Source organism: Pongo abelii, chromosome 19, assembly GCF_028885655.2.
Source record: "Pongo abelii isolate AG06213 chromosome 19, NHGRI_mPonAbe1-v2.0_pri, whole genome shotgun sequence".
NCBI lineage: Eukaryota > Metazoa > Chordata > Mammalia > Primates > Hominidae > Pongo > Pongo abelii.
The window spans coordinates 9,582,022-9,605,768 of NC_072004.2; the positions used below are offsets into that span (position 1 = coordinate 9,582,022).

General features: G+C 46.6%; 2 protein-coding genes across 6 annotated transcripts in view; both read left to right on the forward strand.

Moving 5' to 3' along the window:
* The window catches only part of CFAP52 (cilia and flagella associated protein 52), a 64,649-nt gene extending 46,693 nt beyond the window's left edge, over positions 1-17,956 (forward strand). For 2 of the 4 annotated variants that reach the window (XM_054535425.2, XM_054535426.2), the window contains 5 exons: positions 3,048-3,196; positions 7,434-7,579; positions 9,979-10,130; positions 13,116-13,218; positions 17,526-17,940. In XM_054535425.2, the coding sequence (XP_054391400.2) occupies positions 3,048-3,196; positions 7,434-7,579; positions 9,979-10,130; positions 13,116-13,218; positions 17,526-17,576 (601 nt within the window). In that variant the 3' untranslated portion in view covers positions 17,577-17,940. Of the gene's footprint in view, positions 1-3,047; positions 3,197-7,433; positions 7,580-9,978; positions 10,131-13,115; positions 13,219-16,226; positions 16,339-17,525 lie in introns of all 4 variants that reach the window. The other 2 variants (XM_002827018.4, XM_054535424.2) reach the window with 2 other exon arrangements.
* A 2,067-nt stretch (positions 17,957-20,023) lies between these two features.
* Positions 20,024-23,747, forward strand: part of USP43 (ubiquitin specific peptidase 43) — an 83,564-nt gene continuing 79,840 nt past the window's right edge. For both annotated transcript variants that reach the window (XM_024235066.3, XM_024235067.3), the window contains exon 1: positions 20,024-20,643. In XM_024235066.3, coding sequence (XP_024090834.3) covers positions 20,140-20,643 — 504 coding nt within the window. In that variant the 5' untranslated portion in view covers positions 20,024-20,139. The remainder of the gene's footprint in view (positions 20,644-23,747) is intronic.

The following is a 23,747-nucleotide window of genomic DNA, read 5'->3' on the forward strand; positions in this document are numbered from 1 at the left end:
ATAGCTGTGGGAGTTGTGAGAAAGCCACATGCTAACAATTCTCAACCCTTTCCAGCTGCACTCTTAGAGGAGCAAACTCTTCCTGGTATCTATCTACTTTTAGAGGTTTTTAGTGTCATTAAGATTTTGGTTATTGTTGTTAATTCATCCAGTTTTTCTAATTGTTATTTGTGAGAAAATGTGTGTGAACCCGTTCAGTGCTCCAGCCTTACAAGATGTACTCTCTGCTTATGCTTTTGAGCTCAGTTTTTCTCTACAGCTCTTATCTGGCTGATGTCTATTTATCCATAATGTTTCTGACCTATGTGATGATACTCTTTCCTGCTTTCCTGTATTGTTAAGGATAAAATTATGTACATCTATAGCTACATCTATATCTATAAATATCTTCATTTCATGGGATTTTAGGTGGGAGAGAGGGAGCACATGGGCTTGGTACCTCATCATGATCCAATCAATTGGGTTCTTTCTGGAACTTAACCTCTCAGACCCTAAACTAAGAACAATCTACCACTTGAATGGTTCAGTTTTGAACTAGGCTTGACTGCCAAGGAAGTGGATAGGCCATCAAGGGTAGAGAGTTTCGAAGAAAGTTCTTTTTTTTTTTTTTTTGAGATGGGGTTTTGTTCTTGTTGCCCAGGCTGGAGTGCAATGGCATGATCTCAGCTCACTGCAACCTCCGCCTCCTGGGTTCAAGCGATTCTCCTTCCTCAGCCTCCCAAGTAGCTGGGACTACAGGCACACACCACCACACCTGACTAATTTTTGTATTTTTGGTAGATACAGGGTTTTGCCATGTTGGCCAGGCTGGTCTCAAACTCCTGACCTCAGGTGATCCACTCACCTTGGCCCTCCCAAGGTGCTGGGATGACAGGCATGAGCCACTGCTCCTGGCCTGGAAAGTTCTTTAGGGGCATTGATTTCATGATATTTGATTTTCATGAGTGGTCCATGAGTACACCTCTTTAAGAGCTTACTTCCCTCAGAGGAGGAGCTCATTCACCAAAGGCATTATCTAATATAAATATCTCTAATTTTAAATAAATATTAACATTCTAGTGTTGACTTGATTTATGTTAATCAAGACTGTCCGGCAAGAAGCCCCATCACATCTGTTGTCTCATTCCAGCACTTACTCTTTCTAACTAAGTAGTCCATCATTATAATTGTAACACTAAGCCCCAACGTTAAATGTGTGGAAGGGATCCACTTATTTTTTGTTTTAATTCTAAAGTGAGTAGGTCTTAAGAGAAAAGGACTCTTTTTTGAAATGTGTTCATGAAAAAATGTAGACATTGCTTGAGATGTACTGAAATCTAAAAATTAGCTTTAATCTCCACAGAGACAAGCTAGATATTTATACTTATAAACCAAATGGTCTTTATTGTACCCCAATATTACTTCTTCTTCTTATTCAAATTGGAATAATCTGTAATCTTTTGACATATTCGTAATTTACATTGTATTTAGAGGTTGCCTTTTTTTTTTTTTTTTTGAGCTTGACAGACAAAAGAAGGATTTTGGGTTATCTGCAAACTTGAATTCTGGCACCATTGTCTTTTCCTTTTTGAAAATTTTAATAAGATTGTCTGCTTGGCTGGGCACAGTGGCTCACGCCTGTAATCCCAGCACTTTGGGAGGCCGACGTGGGTGGATCACCCGAGGTCAGGAGTTTGAGACTAGCCTGGCCAACATGGTGAAACCCCGTCTCTACTAAAAATACAAAAAATTAGCCAGACATGGTGGCACATGCCTGTAATCCCAGCTACTCGGGAGGTTAAGGCAGGAGAATTGCTTGAACACAGGAGGCGGAGTAAGCCGGGATCGGACCATTGCACTCCAGCCCAGGCAACAGAGTGAGACTCCATCCCAAAAATAAATAAATAAATAAATAAATAAATAAAGATTGTCTACTTTACAGGAAAGGGTTTGTTTATTCTCTCTTAATACAAGTAATCCAAGGCTGTATTTATCTCAAGAAATGTTATAGGTGTCGACTTATGTTCAAACTCAGGTAATATACATTAAATATGTTCAGCTTTTTGTTTGTCAATCATACCTCAATACAGTGGTTTTTATTTTATTTCATTTTATTTTTAGAGGCAAATTCTCTTGTCTCACTCTGTCATCCAGGCTGGAGTGCAGTGGCACGATCATATTTCAATGTAGTCTCCAACCCCTGGGCTCAAGAGATCTTCCTTCCTCAGCCTCCTAAGAAGCTAGGACCACAGGCATGCATCACTACACCCAACTAATTTTTATATATTTTTATTTTTGGGGGAGGCAGGGTCTCACTATATTGCCCAGGCTGGTCTTGAACTCCTGGCCTCAAGTGATGGGATCCTCCTTTCTTGGCCTCCCAAAGTGCTGGGATTACAGGTGTGAGCCACCACATCAGGCCTCAATAAAGTAGTTTTATAGAAAAGACAAATGTTACTTACTATCCTCCAGTCTACCAAGACTTTGTGAGAATTTTAAATTGGCTTATTCTTTTTGAGCAACTTTGTCCCAACCCTTCCTAAAGAGAAAGGACTACAAAAGATGGTCCACAGATGATTAGAGGGCATTAAATACCATCTTACAAAAGATGTTTCAAATGGTCTGTAAGACAATCATCAAGCCTTCAGATAATAAAAGGCATCCTTCCCTATATTCTTTTTTTTTTTTTTTTTTTGAGATGGAGCCTGGCTCTGTCGCCCAGGCTGGAGTGCAGTGGCCTGATCTTGGCTCATTGCAACCTCTGCCTCCCAGATTCAAGCGATTCTCTTGCCTCAGCCTCCTGAGTAGCTGGGATTACAGGCATGTGCCACCACACCCAGCTAATTTTTGTATTTTTAGTAGAGACGGGGTTTCGCCATGTTGGTCAGGCTGGTCTCAAACTCCTGACCTCGTGATCCGCCCCCCTGGCCTCCCAAAATGCTGAGATTACAGGTTTGAGCCACTGCGCCCAGCCTTTCCCTATATTTTTGTGAAACACATTTTGGTGTCAAACATGCATCTGGAAACTGCATCTTTTATGGTTGCATCTCTTGATGGCTTCCTTGCAGTGGCACTGCTGAGCTATTTGCAACCTGTGCCAAGAAGGACATCAGGGTGTGGCACACACCATCCAACAGGGAGCTGCTGCGGATCACCGTGCCCAACATGACCTGCCACGGCATCGACTTCATGAGGGACGGCAAGAGCATCATTTCAGGTAACGTCCACATGTCAAGATCTGGCTTGGGGCTCTAGCTGCGGTTTTGATTCTTGTCACTCTCCTCCCATACTAGTCTCTACGCGTGGATAACCTAGAACAGCCTCCCACTGTCCACCCCCTTCTTGCTTCTAATCTAGCCTCTCTTTGGAGTTTCCTTCCAGCTGGGAGACTTTCTGAGCTAGGAAGGACCAAATAGCAATTTCTCCTCTCCCACATTGCTGCATATAGCGTGTATCTTTCTCTCTAGTAGGAAAATTTAGAAGTTCAATTTTGAAAAGGATTTTGTGGCCTCAGTGAGGACAGGGCCCCCATGTGAGGACCCTTTTTGTTGTGTAAGAGATAAAAACCTGACTCAAATGAAGTGATGCCTCAAAGGGAATTTATTTTTAACTCAAGTTATTATTTTATGCCAAAGTCATTTAGCATAAATTATAGGCAGCATGATATTCCACCTCTAAAGACTTCAGCATGTATCTCTAAAAATATTTTCCTTTAAAACAGTAATTTCTTAGTATTGTCTTATGCCGAATCTATCTGTAAATCTCCCCAGTGCTCAGAAAGTACATATACTGCTTCACATCGATGAAAAATTCAGTGGATCTTTAGGGACAGCTATTAAAATGGTGACACCAGGAACCCATCTCACCTCTCCTTCCTTTCTTTTTCTTTCTCTTTCTTTCTTTCTTTCTTTCTTTCTTTCTTTCTTTCTTTCTTTCTTTCTTTCTTTCTTTCTTTCTTTCTTTCTTTCCCTTCCTTCCTTCCTTCCTTTCTTTCTTTCTTTTTCTTGCTTTTTTTTTTTTCTGAGATAGAGTTTCACTCCTGTTGCCCAAGCTGGAGTGCAATGGTGCGATCTAGGCTCACTGCAACCTCTGCCTCCTGGGTTCAAGCAATTCTCCTGCCTCAGCCTCCAGAGTAGCTGGGATTACAGGCGTGCGCCATCACTGCTAATTTTTTGTATTTTTAGTAAAAACGGGTTTTCACCATGTTGGCCAAGCTGGTCTTGAACTCCTGACTTCAGGCAATCCACCCGCCTCGGCCTCCCAAAGTGCTGGGATTACAGGCGTGAGCCACCGCACCTGGCCCTCACCCCTCTTTTCTTGGCCCTGTCTCCTCCTTGTTAGCGTCCCCGCCCCACCCTGTGCATGTCTTCTCCACATAGGGCTGCCAGGAGCTCTGGGCTTACCTTACATCTAGAGTGAACACAGCTCAGGACAGAAATCTTGGAGTCCTCACTGCCTCCCCTTTTTCTCTTATGCCCACATCCACATCCCCTGATGATGCTCATTTCAAAGTACATCCGAGGTCCCTCACTTCTCATTATCTGCCCCCCATCTTAGCCACCAGCATCTCTCCCCTAGATTGCCCTCGTACCTTCCTACCAGTTCTCCTTGCTTCTCTTCTCACCCAGCATACTTTCCCGCAGTCTGTTTTCGACACAGAAGCCAGAAGCCAGAGGTCTGTTTTAAAATGTAAGTCAGGGCCAGGCACGGTGGCTCACGCCTGTAATCCCAGCACTTTGGAGGCCGAGGCCTGAGCCACCGCACCTGGACCTGATTTACATAGCTGTGATTACAAGCATGAGCCATCATGCCCAGCTAATTTTTGTAATTTTTTAAATTTATTTTTATTTTTATTTTTATTTTTAGAGATGGAGTCTCGCTCTGTCGCCCAGGCTGGAGTGCAGTGGCGCGATCTCGGCTCACTGCATGCTCCACCTCCCAGGTTCACGCCATTCTCCTGCCTCAGCCTCCCGTGTAGCTGGGACTACAGGTGCCCACCACCACACTCGGCTAATTTTTCTGTATTTTTAATAGAGACGGGGTTTCACCATGTTAGCCAGGATGGTTTCGATCTCCTGACCTGGTGATCCGCCCGCCTTGGTCTCCCAAAGTGCTGGGATTACAGGTGTGAGCCACCGCGCCCTGCCCGATTTTTGTAATTTTTTTGAGTAGAGATGGGCTTTTGCCTGAGGTCAGGAGTTTGAGAACAGCCTGACCAATATGGTGAAACCCCATCTCTACTAAAAATACAAAAATCAGCCGGGCGTGGTGGCGGGAGCCTGTAGTCCCAGCTACCCAGGAAGCTGAGACAGGAGAGTTTCTTGAATCCAGGAGGTGGAGGTTGCAGTGAGCCGAGATCGCACCACTGCACTCCAGCCTGGGTAACAGAGCCAGACTCCGTCTCAAAAAAAAAAAAAAAGAAAGAAAACATAAGTCAGAATATGCCATATTTAGGGCTCAAAAGTCTTTTACCCTCTAAGAGTAAATGACAAAGTTCTTCCTTCACCTGCAAGGCTCCATGTGACTTTCTCTCCTCTTTCTCACCTTCACCTTCTTACCTGGAGTTCTTCCTCTTACTGCTCACCCCTTCTAGCCATACTTTCTTCTTGCTGTTCCTCAGACACACTGGGCATAGATAGAGCCTTTGCTCTGACTCTTATGTCTGCCTGAAATATTCTTTCCCTAGATACCTCCATGGCTCACTCCCTCACCCCCTCACCTCCTCAAATCTTTGCTGAAATGGGATCTACCTTTAGCATTCATTTTAAACTGCTAAGGTCAAGAGGTGACATTTAAGCTTATGAGAGGGTGCCAGCCATATGAAGACTTGGGGAGAAAACATTCCAGGCAGAGGGAATAGCAAGTGCAAAGGCCCTGAGGAGGGAGATCGCTTGGTGGATTTGAGGAATAGCAAGAGGGCCATTGTGTCTGGGGCTTAATGGGTAGTTGGGCTAGGGGTGCAGGGACAGCCAGTAAAAGAAGTTAAAAGAGATGGCGGGGTGGGGGGTCGGGGGACGGGCACAAATACTAGTTACCGTGGAGGATAAAGAGTTTGGATTGGATTTTAATTCTAAGTGCAGTGGGAAAATGTTTTGGAAAGTTTTTTTTTTTTTTTTTTTTTTGAGATGGAGTTGTGCTCTGTTGCCCAGGCTGGGAGTGCAGTGGTGTGATCTCGGTTCACTGCAACCTCCACCTCCCGGGTTCAAGTGATTCTCCTGCCGCAGCCTCCTGAGTAGCTGGGATTACAGGCATGCCGCCACCATGCCCAGCTAATTTTTGTATTTTTTTTAGTAGAGGTGGGGTCTTGCCATGTTGACCAGGCTGGTCTCCAACTCCTGTCCTTAAGTGATCTGCCCTCCTTGGCCTCCCAAAGCGCTGGGATTACAGGTGTGAGCCACTGCACCCAGCCCCCACATTTTTTTTTTCTTTTTTTGAGACAGGGTCTTGCTCTGTTGCCCAGGCTGGAGTGCAGTGGTGGACTCTTGGCTCACTGCAACCTCCACCTCCCAGGTTTAAGTGATCCTCCCACTTCAGCCTCCCGAGTAGCTCGGACTAAAGGGGCATGCCACCATGCCAGGCAAGTTTTTTTTTTTTTTTGTATTTTTTGTAGAGACTGGGTCTCGCCATGTTTCCAGGCTGGTCTTGTGCTCCTAGACTCAAGCAATCCACACACCTTGGCCTCCTAAAGTGCAAAGTGTTGAGATTATAGATATGAGCCTTTTTTTTTAAATAAAAAAGGAAGTTCTTGATCAAGAAGATGACATAATTTTTAAAAGGCCACCCTGATCCCTGCATAAATAAGTGGTTGTAAGCAAGAGCGGAAGCAAGCATAAGCTGTTATCACAATCCAGGAGAAAGATGGTGGTGCCTTGGATGAAGGAGGTACCAGTGGAACTGTTGAGAGGTGCTCAGATTTGAATGTTTTTTAACAGTAAAGCTGGTGGAACTTGCTGATGGATTGGATGTTGGATTGGGTTGGGTAGATGGAACTGAGGGTAATCAAGGAAGACTCAGGCTGTTGGCTTAGGCAACTGGATGGGTGGCGGCAACTTTTACTGAAATGGGAAATATAGTGGAAGGTGGAGGAGGAGCATTCCATTGAAAGATTGGGGTAGGTGGGGGTAGGTGGAATGACAACAATTATTTGGAAATGTTCAGTTATGTATCTCAGGCACAATATCATCTAGCTAGTTGGGTGTACAAGTCTTGTGGTTCATGGCAGAGGTGGGAGTGGGCCTCCCTCCTTTCTCCTCTCCCCGTCCTCCCTCACTTGGCATGGGATGTACCTGTAGAGGGGAAAGGGGCCTGTGATGACCAGCATTCAGCTGAGCTGGTCTCTTTCCTCCAGCACAGCGCTGCTCGCCAGGCCTGCCTCTCCTTAGTGAGGCCAGCAGGCTGCGGAGAGAGGGTGCATATACTGATCCTGCCTGCCTTTTGTTTCCCTTTCATGCCAGCATGGAATGATGGTAAAATCCGAGCCTTCGCCCCAGAGACAGGCCGACTGATGTATGTCATTAACAGTGCTCACAGGATCGGCGTCACTGCCATCGCCACCACCAGTGACTGTAAAAGGGTCATCAGTGGCGGTGGGGAAGGGGAGGTATTGAAAGCAGAAATTTGAAAAAAATAACGCTCTATTTAGAACAACTGCCCTATAGGAAGCCATCTGTTTGCTTTTAAAAATACATACCTGTGCTGGGATTCAAGCAGGACCAAATTAACATTTTGATGAGATCCGAAAATATGTCATAAATAAAAGTTCTAATATTATAAATGTATACCTTTTTTTTTTGAAATGGAATCTCACTCTGTCACCCAGTCTGGAGAGTGCAGTGGCTCAGTCTTGGCTGTTACAACCTCCGCCTTCTGGGTTCAAGCGATTCTCCTGCCTTAGCCTCCTGAGCAACTGGGATTACAGGCGCACGCCATCACGCCCAGCTAATTTTTCTATTTTTAGTAGAGATGGGGTTTCACCATGTTGGCCAGGCTGGTCTCAAACTCCTGACCTCAGGTGATCCACCTGCCTTGGCCTCCCAAAGTGCTGGGATTACAGGTATGAGCAACCATGCCCGGCCTATAAATATATATCTAAGTACATTTGTACACAGAAAGGACATTTACAACACAGACATGAAAGTGTTCTATGTGGACTAGAGTTAAGGAATTCACACGGGTGTTTTGGCTTGCTTGCTCTTTTCCTCCGAGGATCGTAGTTGTATAAATTGTCATGTTATCTTTTTTTTTTTTTTTAGACGGAGTCTGCCTCTGTCGCCCAGGCTGGAGTGCAGTGGCGCAATCTTGGCTCACTGCAAGCTCCGCCTCCCAGGTTCACGCCATTCTCCTGCCTCAGCCTCCCGAGTAGCTGGGACTACAGGTGCCTGCCACCACGCCCGGCTAATTTTTTTTGTATTTTTTTTAGTAGAGACGGGGTTTCACCGTGTTAGCCAGGATGGTCTCAATCTCCTGACCTCGTGATCCGCCCGCCTCGGCCTCCCAAAGTGCTGGGATCACAGGCGTGAGCCACCGTGCCTGGCCCATCTTATCTCTTAAAGCAGGTGATGGTTTTAGCATCAATTATTTAATACACCCAGACATTTTGACCATTATTTTTAAATGATCACGCTCAACCTTTTCTTCCCATTATTTTGAAGAGGCTGTAACACCTTTCGCTCACACATTTTTCTTTGGATCTCTCCTCTTCTGTGCCCCCGATTCTTTGCTATCCCGAAGCCTTCCCTTTCTCTTTGAGATATTTTCATTTACTTTCCTTAATCCCCTGTCATAGGAAGAACAGAATAGTTTGTGCTCGTCTTATTTTTCATAAATCCAACATAGTCACTATAAGAAGGTGTAAGCATCTGACCACTGTGTTTTCTGGTGTAGTTGTGACAGATCCTTTGTCCATTAAAGGAATACTGGCCGGGCATGGTGGCTCACGCCTGTAATCTCAGCACTTTGGGAGGCTGAGGCAAGTGGATCACCTGAGCTCAGGAGTTTGAGACCAGCCTGGCCAACATGGCCAAACCCCGCCTCTACTAAAAATACAAAAATTAGGCCAGGCGCGGTGAGTTGGAGGTTGCAGTGAGCCGAGATCACACCATTGCACTCCAGCCTGGATGACAGAGCGAGATTTTGTCTCAAAAAAAGAAAAAAAAAATACAAAAATTAGCCGGGTGTGGTGGTGCACTCCTGTAGTCCCAGCTACTTGGGCGGCTGAGACAGGAGAATTGCTTGAATCCAGGAGGCGGAGGTCGCAGTGAGCCGAGATCGCGCCATTGCACTCCAGCCTGGGAGACGGAGCAAGACTCCATCTCAAAAAATAAAGGAATGCTATACTAACTAAACAACTTTCCTTTTATCTATCCTCTTTATTAAAGCATCATATTGATGATTTTAAATTTTGTGTGTAGGTAGTTGTATTACCTATGAATTTCACTCCACGATAATAAACAGGCATTTGGAAATATTTGTGATATAAAATAGGCATTGGATTCAGTAGAGTTGGGAACCATTGCTTTTAAATGATCAAAATTGAACAGCTGATTGTGAAAGTTTAAATATAGCTCTGGGTACCCACGAACTTTCCTGATAGTACCAGAAATTTGAAGGCAGTGATCAGCAAAAGTGAGTAGACATTATTTCACTTGGTTTTGCGTTGGCCCTTGCATTATCGATTTGCAAAGCAGATGTCTGATTAAATTTCTCAGCCTGTATGTACAAGCAGCCTGTATGTACAAGCAGCCTGTATGTACAATTTCTCAGCCTGTATGTACAAGATTGTTAGTAGCATTTTTGAAGCTCTGTTGAAGATGATCACATCTTATACATGAATATGCCTGCCCTTCAACTTAGCATTCCCACCCCACCCAACCGAGACGAAGACAGGAAATTAAAAAACACAAATCAAGCATAGCAAAGGGGAAAAAGCTCTTGGAATCTTTTCCTATCCCTTCAGAAGTCCCAAGTGTGGATCAAGATCCTGTGCTTTATGGCTTTCAGGTGAGGGTATGGCAGATAGGCTGTCAGACTCAGAAGCTGGAGGAGGCCCTGAAGGAACACAAGTCATCAGTCTCCTGCATTAGGGTGAAGAGGAACAACGAGGAGTGTGTCACCGCCAGCACCGATGGGACTTGTATCATTTGGGACCTTGTGTAGGTACCTGTGATGGGGAGGGTGCAGTGATACCTGCAAAATCCAATCATGCCAACAGTTTGTTGAACATGAGAGAAGATTCACATGGAGGGTAGAAATCTTATTTAAGGCAACACAGTAAAGGGATGTTCATCAGAAGCGGTTCATGACGGGCCATGGTTTATCGATGCTAGTGGGAAGGGTTAAATTTCCAGGAAGAACTGAATGTTAGAAGTTTCTGGGCAGATAGGGAAATAGCTTTCTGTGTCCACACAGTGAAGCATGGTTTAACTTACATGAATTCAACCCTGTGTCCCAAATGAAAGGGGGCAAGAAAAATAACGAATTCAACGCCGGGCGCGGTGGCTCCTGCGTGTAATCCCAGCACTTTGGGAGGCTGAGGTGGGCGGATCACCTGAGGTCAGGAGTTCGAGACCAGCCTGGCCAACGTGGTAAAACCGCTTCTCTACTAAAAATAAAAAAGTTAGCTGGGTGTGGTGGCAGGTGCCTGTAATCTCAGCTACTTGGGAGGCTGAGGCAGGAGAATCGCCTGAACCCAGGAGGCGGAGGTTGCAGTGAACTGAGATCACACCATTGCACTCTGGCCTGGGCAACAAGAGTGAAACTCTGTCTCAAAAAAAAAGAAAAAAAGAAAGAAAGAAAAAAGAAAAATAACTAATGCAGGCAGTGCCTCTTATCATTCCAGTCAGTCAGGTGAAGCCCAGAATGAACTCCCCATGGAGGGGAGGGATGCTGGTGGGACATACGTTTGCCTTTCCCCTTGGTTGGCCACATTCTCAGGGACCTCTTACACTCCGAGCATATCACACCCCCATAGAATGACTAACTTCAAACTAACTAGACCAAAGCCCATGAACTTTATTGTAGGAGTAACTCAAAGGATTTTTGAAAAGTGGCTTTTTGAATTTTTGACTATAAGCATTTTTGCTGTGTTTTTATTTTAGAATCAGACCCTATTCCTCCAACCCCTCTCCCCACCCACCTATCACCCCTCTACCACTCCTACGAGGCACTGCCTTTATATCACTGCATAAGAGAGACGAGGATAAGTGCAAAGATGGGAGGAAGGAGGCACGCACGACAAAGAATATGAGATACACTTGATGGGAATGAGAACTCAATGTGTACTTAATACATTAAAAAATACAAAGCACTGCTGGGCGCGGTGGCTCACGCCTGTAATCCCAGCACTTTGGGAGGCCGAGGTGGGAGGATCACGAGGTCAGGAGTTCGAGACCAGCCTGACCAACATGGTGAAACCCCGTCTCTAGTAAAAATACAAAAAGTAGCCAGGCGTGATGGCGCATGCCTGTAATCCCAGCTACTCAGGAGGCTGAGGCAGAAGAATCGCTAGAACCTGGGAGGCAGAGGTTGCAGTGAGCTGGGATCACGCCACTGCACTCCAGCCTGGGCAATAGAGTGAGACTTCGTCTCAAACAAACAAACAAACAAACAAACCCCACAAAGCAAGCTTTTGTCTTCTAGCCCTGTGTGTCTCCTGGGGATCTTGGTACAAACGTAGATTTTGATTCATTAAATTTAGCATGGTACCTGAGAGTCTGCATTTCTAAGAAGCTGCCAACTGAGAGTGCTGGTTCAAGGACCACACTTGTAGGAAGTGTTAGGCTATACCTGACCTTCTTCCTGGGAAAATATAGAACTAGAAGGACATGTCTGAACTTATTTCTATGGATGGTTTGTGACTGCCTCAAATCCTTAAAGCTGTTCTGTTGTGTAGCAGGAATTCTTGTGCCAAAATCTTTAAAAATGCTCAGCTTAGATGCCACGTTTGAAAACTTCCATAATGAGAAGAAACTGTGCAGAAGGTGCATTTTTTAGCCAGGAAAGCCTGGCCTGTGAGATGGCCACCCACCACATTGTCTGGGGAAGGAGAAGCGATATTTACATATTTCTTGGTACGGTATCTAAGGCAGGGGTTCTATTATGCACATAAAAATCAACTGAAATGCTGGTTTAAAATGCAGATCCTGGCCAGACGTGGTGCAGTGGCATGATCTTGGCTCACTGCAGCCTCTGCCTCCCGGGTTCAAGTGCTTCTCTTGCCTCAACCTCCCGAATAGCTGGGATTACAGGCATGCACCACCACGCCTGGCTAATTTTTGTATTTTTAGTAAAGACGGGGTTTCACCATGTTGGCCAGGCTGGTCTCAATCTCCTGACCTCAGGTGATCTGCCCGCCTTGGCCTCCCACAAGTGGTGGGATTGTAGGCATGAGCCACTGCACTCGGCCCATAATACCCATTTTTAAAATACCCTTCCCAGGCCAGGCTCTCTTCAGTTTCGGGAGGCCAGCTTCCTCTTGGGGGCACCCTGGGCAGGGTGGGGGGTGGGTCTTGGGAGGGACTTCTTACCATATGCAGACAAGGGTTGAGCTTGCCGGCTTTTGCAACATCCCCACGTGACAGGCTCGTGTTTTCCGAGGGTTGTGCATAATATGGTACGTCCAAACCTGTGGACAAATGTGTACATGACATCTTGCAACAGCTTTTATTTGTGAATTAAAGATACATCAATGGTTAAAACATAAACAAAATAAAATACCCTTCCCCACATTCTGCTTCTCAGATTGTAGGGAGCTCCACTTCCAAATGGTGGCCTCAAGAATCAAGTACATTGTGTGGGAGGCAGCAGGTTGGCTGTGAGTTCAGCCTCTTCTGCTTCTTCTTCACTGGAACTTAAGGGTTCTCATTGAGTTTCGTGCTCTGTCTTTAGGAAAGGGCCCTTCCCATTGTCCTTTGGTGGTCACTGATAGGCCAACCGGAGTACACAGAAGTAGAGAGGACAGGGTGACCTGAAGTCTGTTTTGAAGAAATACAAGCACCACTGTGCTGAGCAGTATGAGATGTTTGGCATAGAGATAAACCAACCCAAATCCCAGCTTGCACCAAATCCAGCTTGAATAGTGAATAAATTTCCTAGGGAAGAGAAAGTCGACTTTCACAGCTTTTGAATCTACTTTCCAGGCGTCTCAGGAGGAATCAGATGATACTAGCCAACACCTTATTCCAGTGTGTGTGCTATCACCCTGAGGAGTTCCAGATCATCACCAGCGGAACAGACAGAAAGGTGAGTCTTCCCAGCAAGAGAAGAGATCTTTCCAGCGCAAGAGAAAAGCAGTGAGGTGTTGTGGTGGAGGGTGCGGGCTCTGGAGTCAAACCACCTTGGTTCCAATGGGGTCTGTCATCAATCAGCCATGTCACTTTGGAAAGGCCCATATCACTTTCCAGTGTCTTCACTTCGCCGCCTGTTAAGTGGAAATGGTACCACTGACCAAACAGAGTGAGGATTAAAGTCACGCTCACCCATGGTGCTTATAGCAGGGGGCCTGGCACATAGTAGGTACTCAATAGATTGGTTTTTATTATTAGGGAATTTCTGAGACTGGAGTACAATTGCCGTGCCCAAACCAGTTATCACTTTGACTAAATTCGGACAGAAAGGCAATAGAGCTCCTCATCTCTCAGCACTGTACTTCATCAATACATTAAAAATCTACACATGGAGCCAAGCGTGGTAGCTGATGCCTGTAATTCCAGCACCTTGTGAGGCTGAGGCGGGTGGATCACCTGAGGTCAGGAGTTCGAGACCAGCCCAGCCAACATGGTGAAACCCCATCTCTACAAAAAATACAAAAAATTAGTAGAGTGTGGTGGTGGGTGCCTGTAATCCCAGCTACTCAAGAGGCTGAGGCATGAGAATTGCTTAAACCCGGGAAGCGGAGGTTGCAGTGAGCCAAGATTGCACCACTGCACTCCAGTCTGGGTGACAGAGCAAGACTCTCTTAAAAAAAAAAAAAAAAAAATTCTACATACAGTATAGATTTCCCAGCTAAAGAGGAAGGTGAAGGTTCATCCTTCTGTTTGGGGGAATGTTCACCCTTGGAGCAAGCAAGGGTTCCCTGCTGTCATGAACCTTACTTCCCTAATTTATTTTGGGTAGGAGGGGATGGAATTGGCTAATACACACATGAACCAATCCGTGAATGGGCAATGAGTAACAAGTGAACAAGACACGAGATGGTGAAAGGACTGAGAAAGGAGATAGAACAAGTGATATGATACTGGCGGGCGGTGGGAAGCTCCTTCAGCTGGGGTGGTGGGTGAAGGCCTCCTTAAGGAGCAGCCTCTGAGCTGAGGCCTGAATGACAGAAGGACTCAGTCAATGCCTAGACCTCAAGGAAGGGCATCTCTGGCAGAGGACACTCCAGCAAGATGGAGCCCTACTGGGGCTGCCCAGGAGAGTGTCAGTTTGGCTCCTCTGGCTGGGAAGGCAGGCAGTCAAGTTCCAACTACTTCTGTGGGTGTGATTCCTGAGAAACATGGGTTCTGGCATGGTTTTCTATCTCTTTAGGCGTTTACTATGAAATCAGAACTTTTTTGTTAACATGATCAAGCATTAACAGACATTACAAAGCAAAAGAAAAAAGTTAACAAGAAATAGTATGCATAATGTCTAGCTAGATTCAGAGGAATACAGACTCCTGGCATAGTGACTGGAACACAGCACGTTTCCAACATGAAACTATGAGAAACAAATGAAATGCATGTGCAAGTTTGCACTCCTGATTCCTGGTCAAGCACTCTTTTTTTTTTTCTTCAACCTTATTTTAAGTTCAGGGGTACATGTGCAGGATGTGCAGGTTTGTTCCATAGGTAAACATGTGCCATGGTGGTTTGCTATACAGATCATCCCATCACCTCGGTATTAAGCCCTGCATGCATTAGCTATTCTTCCTGATGCTCTTCCTTCCCCCACCCACCACCCCCTGACAGGTGCCCAGAGTGTGTTGTTTCCCCACATGTGTCCATCTGTTTTCATTGTTCAGCTTCCACTTGTAAGTGAGAATATGTGGTGTTTGGTTTTCTGTTCCTGCGTTAGTTTGCTGAGGATAATGGCTTCCAACTCCATCCATGTCCCTGCAAAGGACATGATCTTGTTCATTTTTATGGCTGCATAATATTCCGTGGTACATATGTGCCACAATTTCTTAAGTTTATTCTTTTTTTTTTTTTTTGGAGACAGAGTCTCACTTTGTCTCCCAGGCTGGAGTGCAGTGGCACAATCTTGGTTCACTGCAACCTCCTACAACTTCTACCTCCTGGGTGCAAGTGATTCTCATGCCTCACCCTCCCAAGTAGCTGGCACTACAGGTGTGTGCCACCACATCCAGCTAATTTTTGTATTTTTAGTACAGATGGGGTTTCACCATATTGCCCAGGCTGGTCTCGCATTCCTGACCTCAAGCAATGGGCCCAACTCGGCTTCCCAAAGTGCTGGGAGCCGCTGCACCCAGCTGGCTGTATCACATTTTCTTTACGCAGTCCATCATTGATGGGTATTTAGGTTGATTCTCTGTCTTTGCTATCATAAATAGAAGCATTCGTTCCTAAGAAGGAAATTTAAATTTTGAATAGATTGTGCATTCAAAAAGTTTAAGGTACAAAGGCAGTATATTCAGGAAAAAAATCACCCTCCTTTAGGCACCTGTCTCTCCACCCCTAAGATAGTTCTGCTCCCCAACAGGGAACCAAGGTTACCAGTTCATCTTTAAACTCTACCCTGTGGAATATTTCAGTGCTTTGGAGCAGAAGGGAAAGTTGGGAATAAGGGTGGGGTGAGGAAGAGGGAGGGCGCAGTCCCAGTGGGAGGGTGCTTGTACAGCCCAGTCTCTAGAACTCTGGGGAGTGGGGAGTGCTCATCCCCCAGTGAGAAGGAAGAAAATGCTTTTCCTCCCTCCAGGCCTGAAGCTTAGCTGTGGATGCAGAGGCTGTTCTTTCTTTTACAGCTTGCTTCAGGCTGAATCTGCTTAGTCTTATCAAAAGCCCTTTCTGTCTTAATCCAGGTTTATCAGCACATGAACATCTCTTTAAATAGAATGCAAATTTAAAACCAATACTAAAAATATTAAAATGGTTTTGCCACCCCCTGCTGTAGCCTATTTATAATTTCAGCCAGTACCATCCCGTGGTGTATTTTTGCTCCCTTCTATATAAAGTAGAGCCATTTTTGTTAGCATGTGCATGGATGACTCTCCTGAGCTGAGTCCTGCTTAATGCTTCTTTCCTGAATTCCAGATTGCTTACTGGGAAGTATTTGATGGGACAGTAATCAGAGAATTGGAAGGTTCCCTGTCTGGGTCGATAAATGGCATGGATATCACACAGGAAGGGGTGCACTTTGTCACAGGTTAGTCCTGGGATAGGAAAAAGCCAAGCCTGGCTTATTTAGACGAGGACATGGAAGGAACTCCCAGGCTAGAGGCAATTGGAAAAGACAACAAAAGGGTCTCAAGGCAACTTGGTTAGAATCAGACTCCAACCAATACTGCAGCCAATGTGGCTGAGAAAGAAAAATCCAGAAGTCACATTTCAATGAGAGGAAACATTTGCACAAGAGCCTTAAGAGCACAAATAAAAGCCAAGACTTAGGTTGCTAGGCTTGCTTTTTTTGGTGGGCATTGATAATAGAGATGGGGCCTTAAAATGGCCTGGGCTATCCAGCATACTTCTAAAGTCTTAAAAGCCAGTCTTTTAATTCCACCTTATTATTGCATGATGAGATGCCCTTCCCACCAAAACAAATGAATTAACCAGTATTTCAAAGGGGCATTTACCACACAACATGCCGATTTGAACATCATTATCATGTCCTGCCAAGCTCTTTGATTCATCAGGATATTAACAAATAAATGCAGCCAGGCGTGGTGGCTCATGCCTGTAATCCTAGCACTTTGGGAGGCCAAGGCAGGTGGATCACCTGGGGTCAGGAGTTCGAGACCAGCCTGGCCAACATGGTGAAACCCTGTGTTTACTAAAAACACAAAAATTAGCCGGGCATGGTGGTGCGCGCCTATAATCCCAGCTACTTGGGAGGCTGAGACAGGAGAATTGCTTGAGCCTGGGAGGCGGAGGCTGCAGTGAGCTGAGATCATGCCACTCCACTCCAGCCTGAGTGACAGACAGTCTGTCTCAATAAATAAATAAGTAAAAAATAAATAAATGCATGAAATGAATTAAGTTTCACAAATACATTGACTATAAAGCAGATATCAAACTAGACACAGTGTGATCCCAATCATATATATGATGTATATGTATACCAGTATACTTATAGAGAAAAGACTGGAAGGAACTAAGCCAAGATATTACTAGTGGTTATTTCTGGGTAGTGGGATGAAATGTGATTTTACCTCTTTGTATTTCCCCCTCCTCTTCAAATTTACTGCAACAGATAGATTTTTATAATCAAGTAAAAGTGTTATTATAAAGACAGATACTTGGAGACCATGTTGAAAACGATCCAGTTATTTGAAATCAGGGCTGTTTCTCTCTCTTCTATTGCAGCAATGCCATATATGTGTTTCTCTTTTTCAGGTGGAAATGACCATCTGGTCAAAGTTTGGGATTATAATGAGGGTGAAGTGACTCACGTTGGGGTGGGACACAGTGGCAACATCACACGCATCCGCATAAGTCCAGGAAATCAATATATTGTTAGTGTAAGTGCCGATGGGGCCATTTTGCGATGGAAGTACCCATATACCTCCTGAAGCTGATGAGATGTCTCTGAGCCTTGGAGTTGCACACAGTCCTGGTGAAGACTGAGTTTAGATAACTCCAACACTAATCTTCATTTCTCACAGCTCTGTTTTTGTTCTTGAGTCAATTTTTTTCTTTTTCTTTATAGAATGCATTTTGTATTCTTAAATTGCTATTAAAATTGAAATATGTTCAAGAATAATTTGTGCAGACTCTAATTAGAACTTTTACATTTTGAATAAATTCTTAGTTGTTGGTTTTCTGTTATAATTTGTTTTCTGCAACTCTGCAAAACCCACAGAACTTCCTCATGATCTGTGCACAGACAGCATTGCTATTATCCTGTAAAAATAAGGTGAAATGAATTTACTTCTTAATTGTCATTTCATTGTTCAAGCTATATGCGACTAGACTCAGATTTAAATCCAGATCTCGGGCAGGCTTCTTAAAAATTATCTGAGCCACAATTTGCTCTTTTGTCAAGCAAGAGTAAGTTCCTGCTCAAAAGGTTATTGTGAGAATTAAGTGACTAATGTACTAAAGCATCAGCAGAATTCCTGACAGGGTAGAGAGTGAAATATACATACTTTCTCAAAGAAAATGTGTGGTGTTGGGGATCTCAGGACAATTACCAAAGAAAGATGAAATTTCAGAGATGCTTTATTGGAGTTGGCCATTACATGTTTCTTCTGTGCTTTCCACCAGAAGGGTGATGAAATGGACCTTGTGTCCTTGTGTATTAATCACCCAACCGGGTATCTTTTTCCAGAGAGGGGTAAATAATGGCATTTTCCAGAACACAAGTCTCCAATTCACAGTACCGTCTGATATTTTAAGCATGTTATTTATCCTTTAAGTAAGGCTGCTTTTTTGCATGAGGTAACTGCTGCAACCCGGTTTGAAAGATCAAGTTTTTTTTTGTTGTTTTTTTTTTTGTTGTTGTTTTTGTTTTTTTGAGACGGAGTTTAGCTCTTGTCGCCCGGCTGGAGTGCAATGGCGCGATCTCGGCTCACTGAATCAAGTGATTCTCCTGCCTCAGCCCCCTGAGTAGCTAGGATTACAGGCATGCGCCACCACGCCTGGCTAATTTTGTATTTTTAGTTGCGACGGGGTTTCACCATGTTGGCCAGGCTGGTCTCGAACTCCTGACCTCAGGTGATCCGCCCGTCTCGGCCTCCCAAGGTGCTGGGATTACAGGCGTGAGCCACCGCTCCCGGCCAGGATCAAGAATATTTAATAAATGATGATCACTTATTAAACAACAAGTAACATTTCAGAGCGTTCTTAGAATACTGCATCTCACATGGTGCCGATCTCTTTCTGAGCTAGAAATTGATGAGAAACTCATTTTGCAAGACCTTGCCTGATTAATTATAAACCTGACAGTTGCATGGGATAAAGTGAGGGGTGGGGGAGGGGCCCAGGGTTACCCAGGGAATCAAGGGCGGGGCAAGGCCAAAGTAATTCTGATTGGGCAATCATTCAACAAGGATCGTGCGTTAAGGAGTGAACCAGACACCGCGTAGGGGGCGCGCCTGAGAGCCTGAAAACTTCCTGGTAAGCAAATACTGAGGTTGCAAAGGGCCTGAACTTGGCAGTCCATAGATCCAGGTCGAGTTCCGGTTTCCCTGCTTACGAATCGGGCGGCCTCCCTACGTTGCGATAACCTGTCTGAGCCCCCTTCCTTGCCGATTAAAGCAAGGGTGATCAAGTCTTGCAAGTGTTTGGAAAATGATTCTAACCCAATCTGTGGTGTAAAAAAGCAAACCACAACCACTCGGGGGCTTTTTTCACAGGGCAACACGTGGCTCCCAGTTCAGGTCCCGGGTTGGCGGGTGCAGGCACAGGCTCTGCCTCCCCCAAGGGGCAGACAGTCTGGAAGGAGGTGGCGACACCTGTCCGCACACACCTGAGCCAGCGGAGGAACCAGCGGTGCACAAAAGCGCTCCCCACCCCCACACAGCACCCAGCGCGCGCCTCTCACCACGCCCGAGGCTGTGCTCTGGAGATGCCTGCCTTGCCCTTTTCTTCCTGCAGTAGCCAGGCCTTTGCCATTTACTAGGCGCTTTCAGAATGTTCATTTCTCCATAATTTCCACTGCTTGAAGGCTGCTCGAGGAACAGGAGCAGCGGCGAAACCCAGGTCTGTCGGTTTACGAGGTAAGGAAGGGTAGTGAATCCGACCACGAAGACTCCCCGTCAGCGCCGCGGGGGCGGCACCAGGCAGGGGTAGGGGTGGCCCGGCGCTGCCCTGGAGGGGGCTGGTCGTGCCGCCGGATTCCCGCGCGGGGCGGGGCTGCCCCGCCCTTGGCTCCGCCTCCGCCCCGTCCCCGCACACCTGGCCCGCAGGTAGCCGGCACCAGGCGCCTTAGCGAAGCTGTAGGGCCTGCTGGCCGCTCGTCCGCCTCGGGCCCGGGGGCTCCGCGCCCGGAGCTGCGCCGGCGGCAGCCATGGACCTGGGCCCCGGGGACGCGGCAGGAGGGGGACTGCTCGCGCCCCGGCCCCGCCGCCGCCGCTCCCTGCGCCGCCTGTTCAGCCGCTTCCTGCTGGCGCTGGGCAGCCGCTCACGCCCCGGGGACTCGCCGCCCCGGCCCCAGCCGGGACACTGTGATGGCGACGGTGAGGGGGGCTTCGCCTGCGCCCCGGGCCCAGTTCCAGCGGCCCCCGGGAGCCCCGGGGAGGAGCGCCCGCCCGGACCCCAGCCCCAGCTCCAGCTCCCCGCCGGCGATGGGGCGCGGCCGCCGGGCGCTCAGGGCTTGAAGAACCACGGCAACACCTGTTTCATGAACGCCGTGGTGCAGTGTCTCAGCAACACCGACCTGCTGGCCGAGTTCCTGGCGCTAGGGCGCTATCGGGCGGCGCCGGGCCGCGCCGAGGTCACCGAGCAGCTGGCGGCGCTGGTGCGCGCGCTCTGGACTCGCGAATACACGCCCCAACTTTCCGCCGAGTTCAAGGTAGGCAGCGCTGCGCCGCCGGCCGCCCTGTCCCCCTGGTTTCGCCTCTTGAAAAGTGTGTGCACGATCAGGAAAGGTTTTCTTGGGGCCTTCTTTAAATGCCATTGACCAGTTCAGCCCCGGATTACCGGCTTTGTTTTGAGTCGATGTGTTACGCTGTCGCTTGCTTATGTTTTCTTTATAAATTAATTCTCCTAGGTATTTTGAGAGGGAGTGGGGTGAGCTGGCAGATTGAAGGGTAATCAGCGTTTTTGGATTCAACAAGCATTTGTTGAAGTATTGAAGGTTTGTGGGCCAGACAGTGTTCTAACGCCAGCTCTAGAGCTTCCAGTCTGGAATGATGTGGGGTAGGGAATGGGACGTTGAAGGCCAAGGCCTCAGAGGAAGGAGGTGATGCTTGCGTTGAGATCTGAATGATGAGAAGGATGCAGTCAGGGCAAGCTGCAGGACTAATCCAGGCAGGGGGAACAGCAAGTACAATTACCATAGACCCAAAGGAGCTGAGTACTGGAGACATGGAAAGAAAACCAGTGGCGTTGGAGCTTAGGAGGCAGATGAGGTTCGCCAGATCACATAAGACCTAGGAGGCAACGGTAAAGAGTTTGGATTTTATTCTAAGCCCGGTGGAATCTGACAACCTGCAGGCCAGGTACCGTGCTGAGTGCCCAGCAAAGGCAGTGAGCGTGCTATTTTGGAGATAGCATCCTTTTGTTTAAGGCGCATTCAATCCCCTACAATGTATGAGCAGGAGCTTGCATTTTATTTTCTGCAAGATCACGGTCTACTTACTCGGGATGCTGCAGGGTCGTGAGGCTTTGTAAATTGTTTGTATCACTTCACCCGGGGTTAAAACGGGGTGTTTGTTTGGCGTCCCAGTTGGATTAAAGGGTTCCTGATAATTGATGCACATGGCTAGCTTCCTGCAAAAAAAAAAAAGAAGAAGAAGAAACCCGCAGCTCTGGGCAGAGAGCTGAAGCTCCCTACAGTCTAGTGATTGTTGTTCTTGGGGGAGGGGGAAACCTGTCAGTGTTCATTCCACAAGCATCACCGCTCTTGAGTTTCAGCCCGAGAAAGCAGTGTTTGCCATATGACCCATGAGATGCCAACCCCCACCTTCCTCCCTCCTGCCTCCATTAGTGAAGCACTGTTCTGCAGCAGCCAGTGGGTCAAATGGTTGTCACTAAATGTCTCTTTTTGGTGACATTTGCTTTTTAAGAAAGAGGCAGTATAGTATAGTGGTTAAGAGCAAGGTCTCTGGAGTTTTGTGACCTTGAGCAAGTTACCAGATCTCTCTGTGCTGCAACTTTCTTCATCTTTAATATAGAACCATAATGGTACCTACCTCGTTATAGGGTTGTTGTATTAAATGAGTTCTATGTAGAGCACAGTGCCAGCCCCACTGGAAATGTTCATTATTGTATCATGACACCTTCTCACCTGCAGAAACCTAGAGGAGGGAGGGAGGTAATCTTTATGTACATTTTCTCTTGCTAGATGCATTTCCATTCAGTTACCACAGCAATGGGAGAGGGCTGCAGTAGTTTGAAAAAACTCCGAAATTGGCCGGGCGCGGTGGCTCACGCCTGTAATCCCAACACTTTGGGAGGCCGAGGCGGGTGGATCACGAGGTCAGGAGATCGAGACCATCCTGGCTAACACGGTGAAACCCCGTTTCTACTAAAAATACAAAAAAAAAAAAAAAAAAAAATTAGCCGGGCGTGGTGGCGGGCGCCTGTAGTCCCAGCTACTCGGGAGTCTGGAGCAGGAGAATGGCGTGAACCCGGGAGGCGGAGCTTGCAGTGAACCGAGATTGCGCCACTGCACTCCAGCCTGGGCAACAGAGCGAGACTCCGTCTCAATAAAACAAAACAAAACAAAACAAAACAACTCCGAAATTAGTAATCACCCTCAATGACTCACCAGAATTTCCTATCTCTCCCCCCCTCCCCGCCCCCCCCCCCCCCCCCCCGCCCCAACCCCGCTCCGCTGTCAAATCCCCAGGGCCTGGGAGCTCCCAGTAAGCCTCAGGGAATTGAAGGGTAATCAAGTTTGTAATATGTTAATGAGGGAGATACAATCTGGAATGGAATTTCCTGGGATTTTGGGGTAGCCAGCTTTGGAGGGAGGAGTGGAGGATCCCAGAATCCAGGCTTTAAATATTATGGATTGCAATCTAGGTGAGCTCTTCTTATTTTACAGATGGGAAAACATTCGTTCAACAAATATTTATTGAATGTCCAGCGAGTAGACTAGGAATGCACGCAATGCATGATGAGAGATGAGTACAAACCCAGATTCTGGGGCTGCTCTCCAGGGGCTTATGGTCTAGAGGTAGAAATGGATGTTAATGAAATAATCACACAGGCACATGATTGGAACAGAAACATGTTAGAAAGGACAAATACAAGGTGCTATGACAGTTACAGCAGGAAAATGTGATTGGATTGGGGGAGATCCTGTGGGATGGGCAGGAAAAGCTTCCCTGGAGAGGTAACCAACCGCTGAGTTGAATTTTGAAGGATTAGGTGTCAATGAAGGGCTTGGGAAGATGGGAGAGTGCATTCCAGGACCTGGGAACTGGAATGCCAACCAGGGAAGGAGGTGGGGCCGAGAGTCCTTCTGTTCAATAAATGAATAAAAGCCCACTCGGCTGGGGAGGAAAGGCTGGAGAATTGGTTGCAGACACACCACACAAGGTCTTCTTAAGGAGTCTTGTCTTTTCCTTTCTCTTTCTGTTTCTCTTTCTCTCTCTCTTTTCCTTCTTTCCTCCCTCCCTTCCTTTTTCTTTCTTTTTCTTTCTCTCTCTCTCCCTTTCTCTCTCCCTCTCTCTCTCTCCCTCTCTTTCTCTCTCTCTCTCTTTCTTTCTCTCTCTCTCTTTCTCTCCCTCCCTCCCTTCCTCCCTTCTTTCCTTCCTTCCTTCCTTCCTTGCCCTCTGTCTCTCTTTAAGAGAGAGAGTCTCGCTCTGTCACCCAGACTGGAGTATAGCGGTGTCATCATAGCTCACTACAGTTTTCAATTCCTGGGCTCAAGCGATCCTCCTACCTCAGCCTTCTGACCAATATGGTGAAACCCTGTCTCTACTAAAAATACAAAAATTAGCCGAG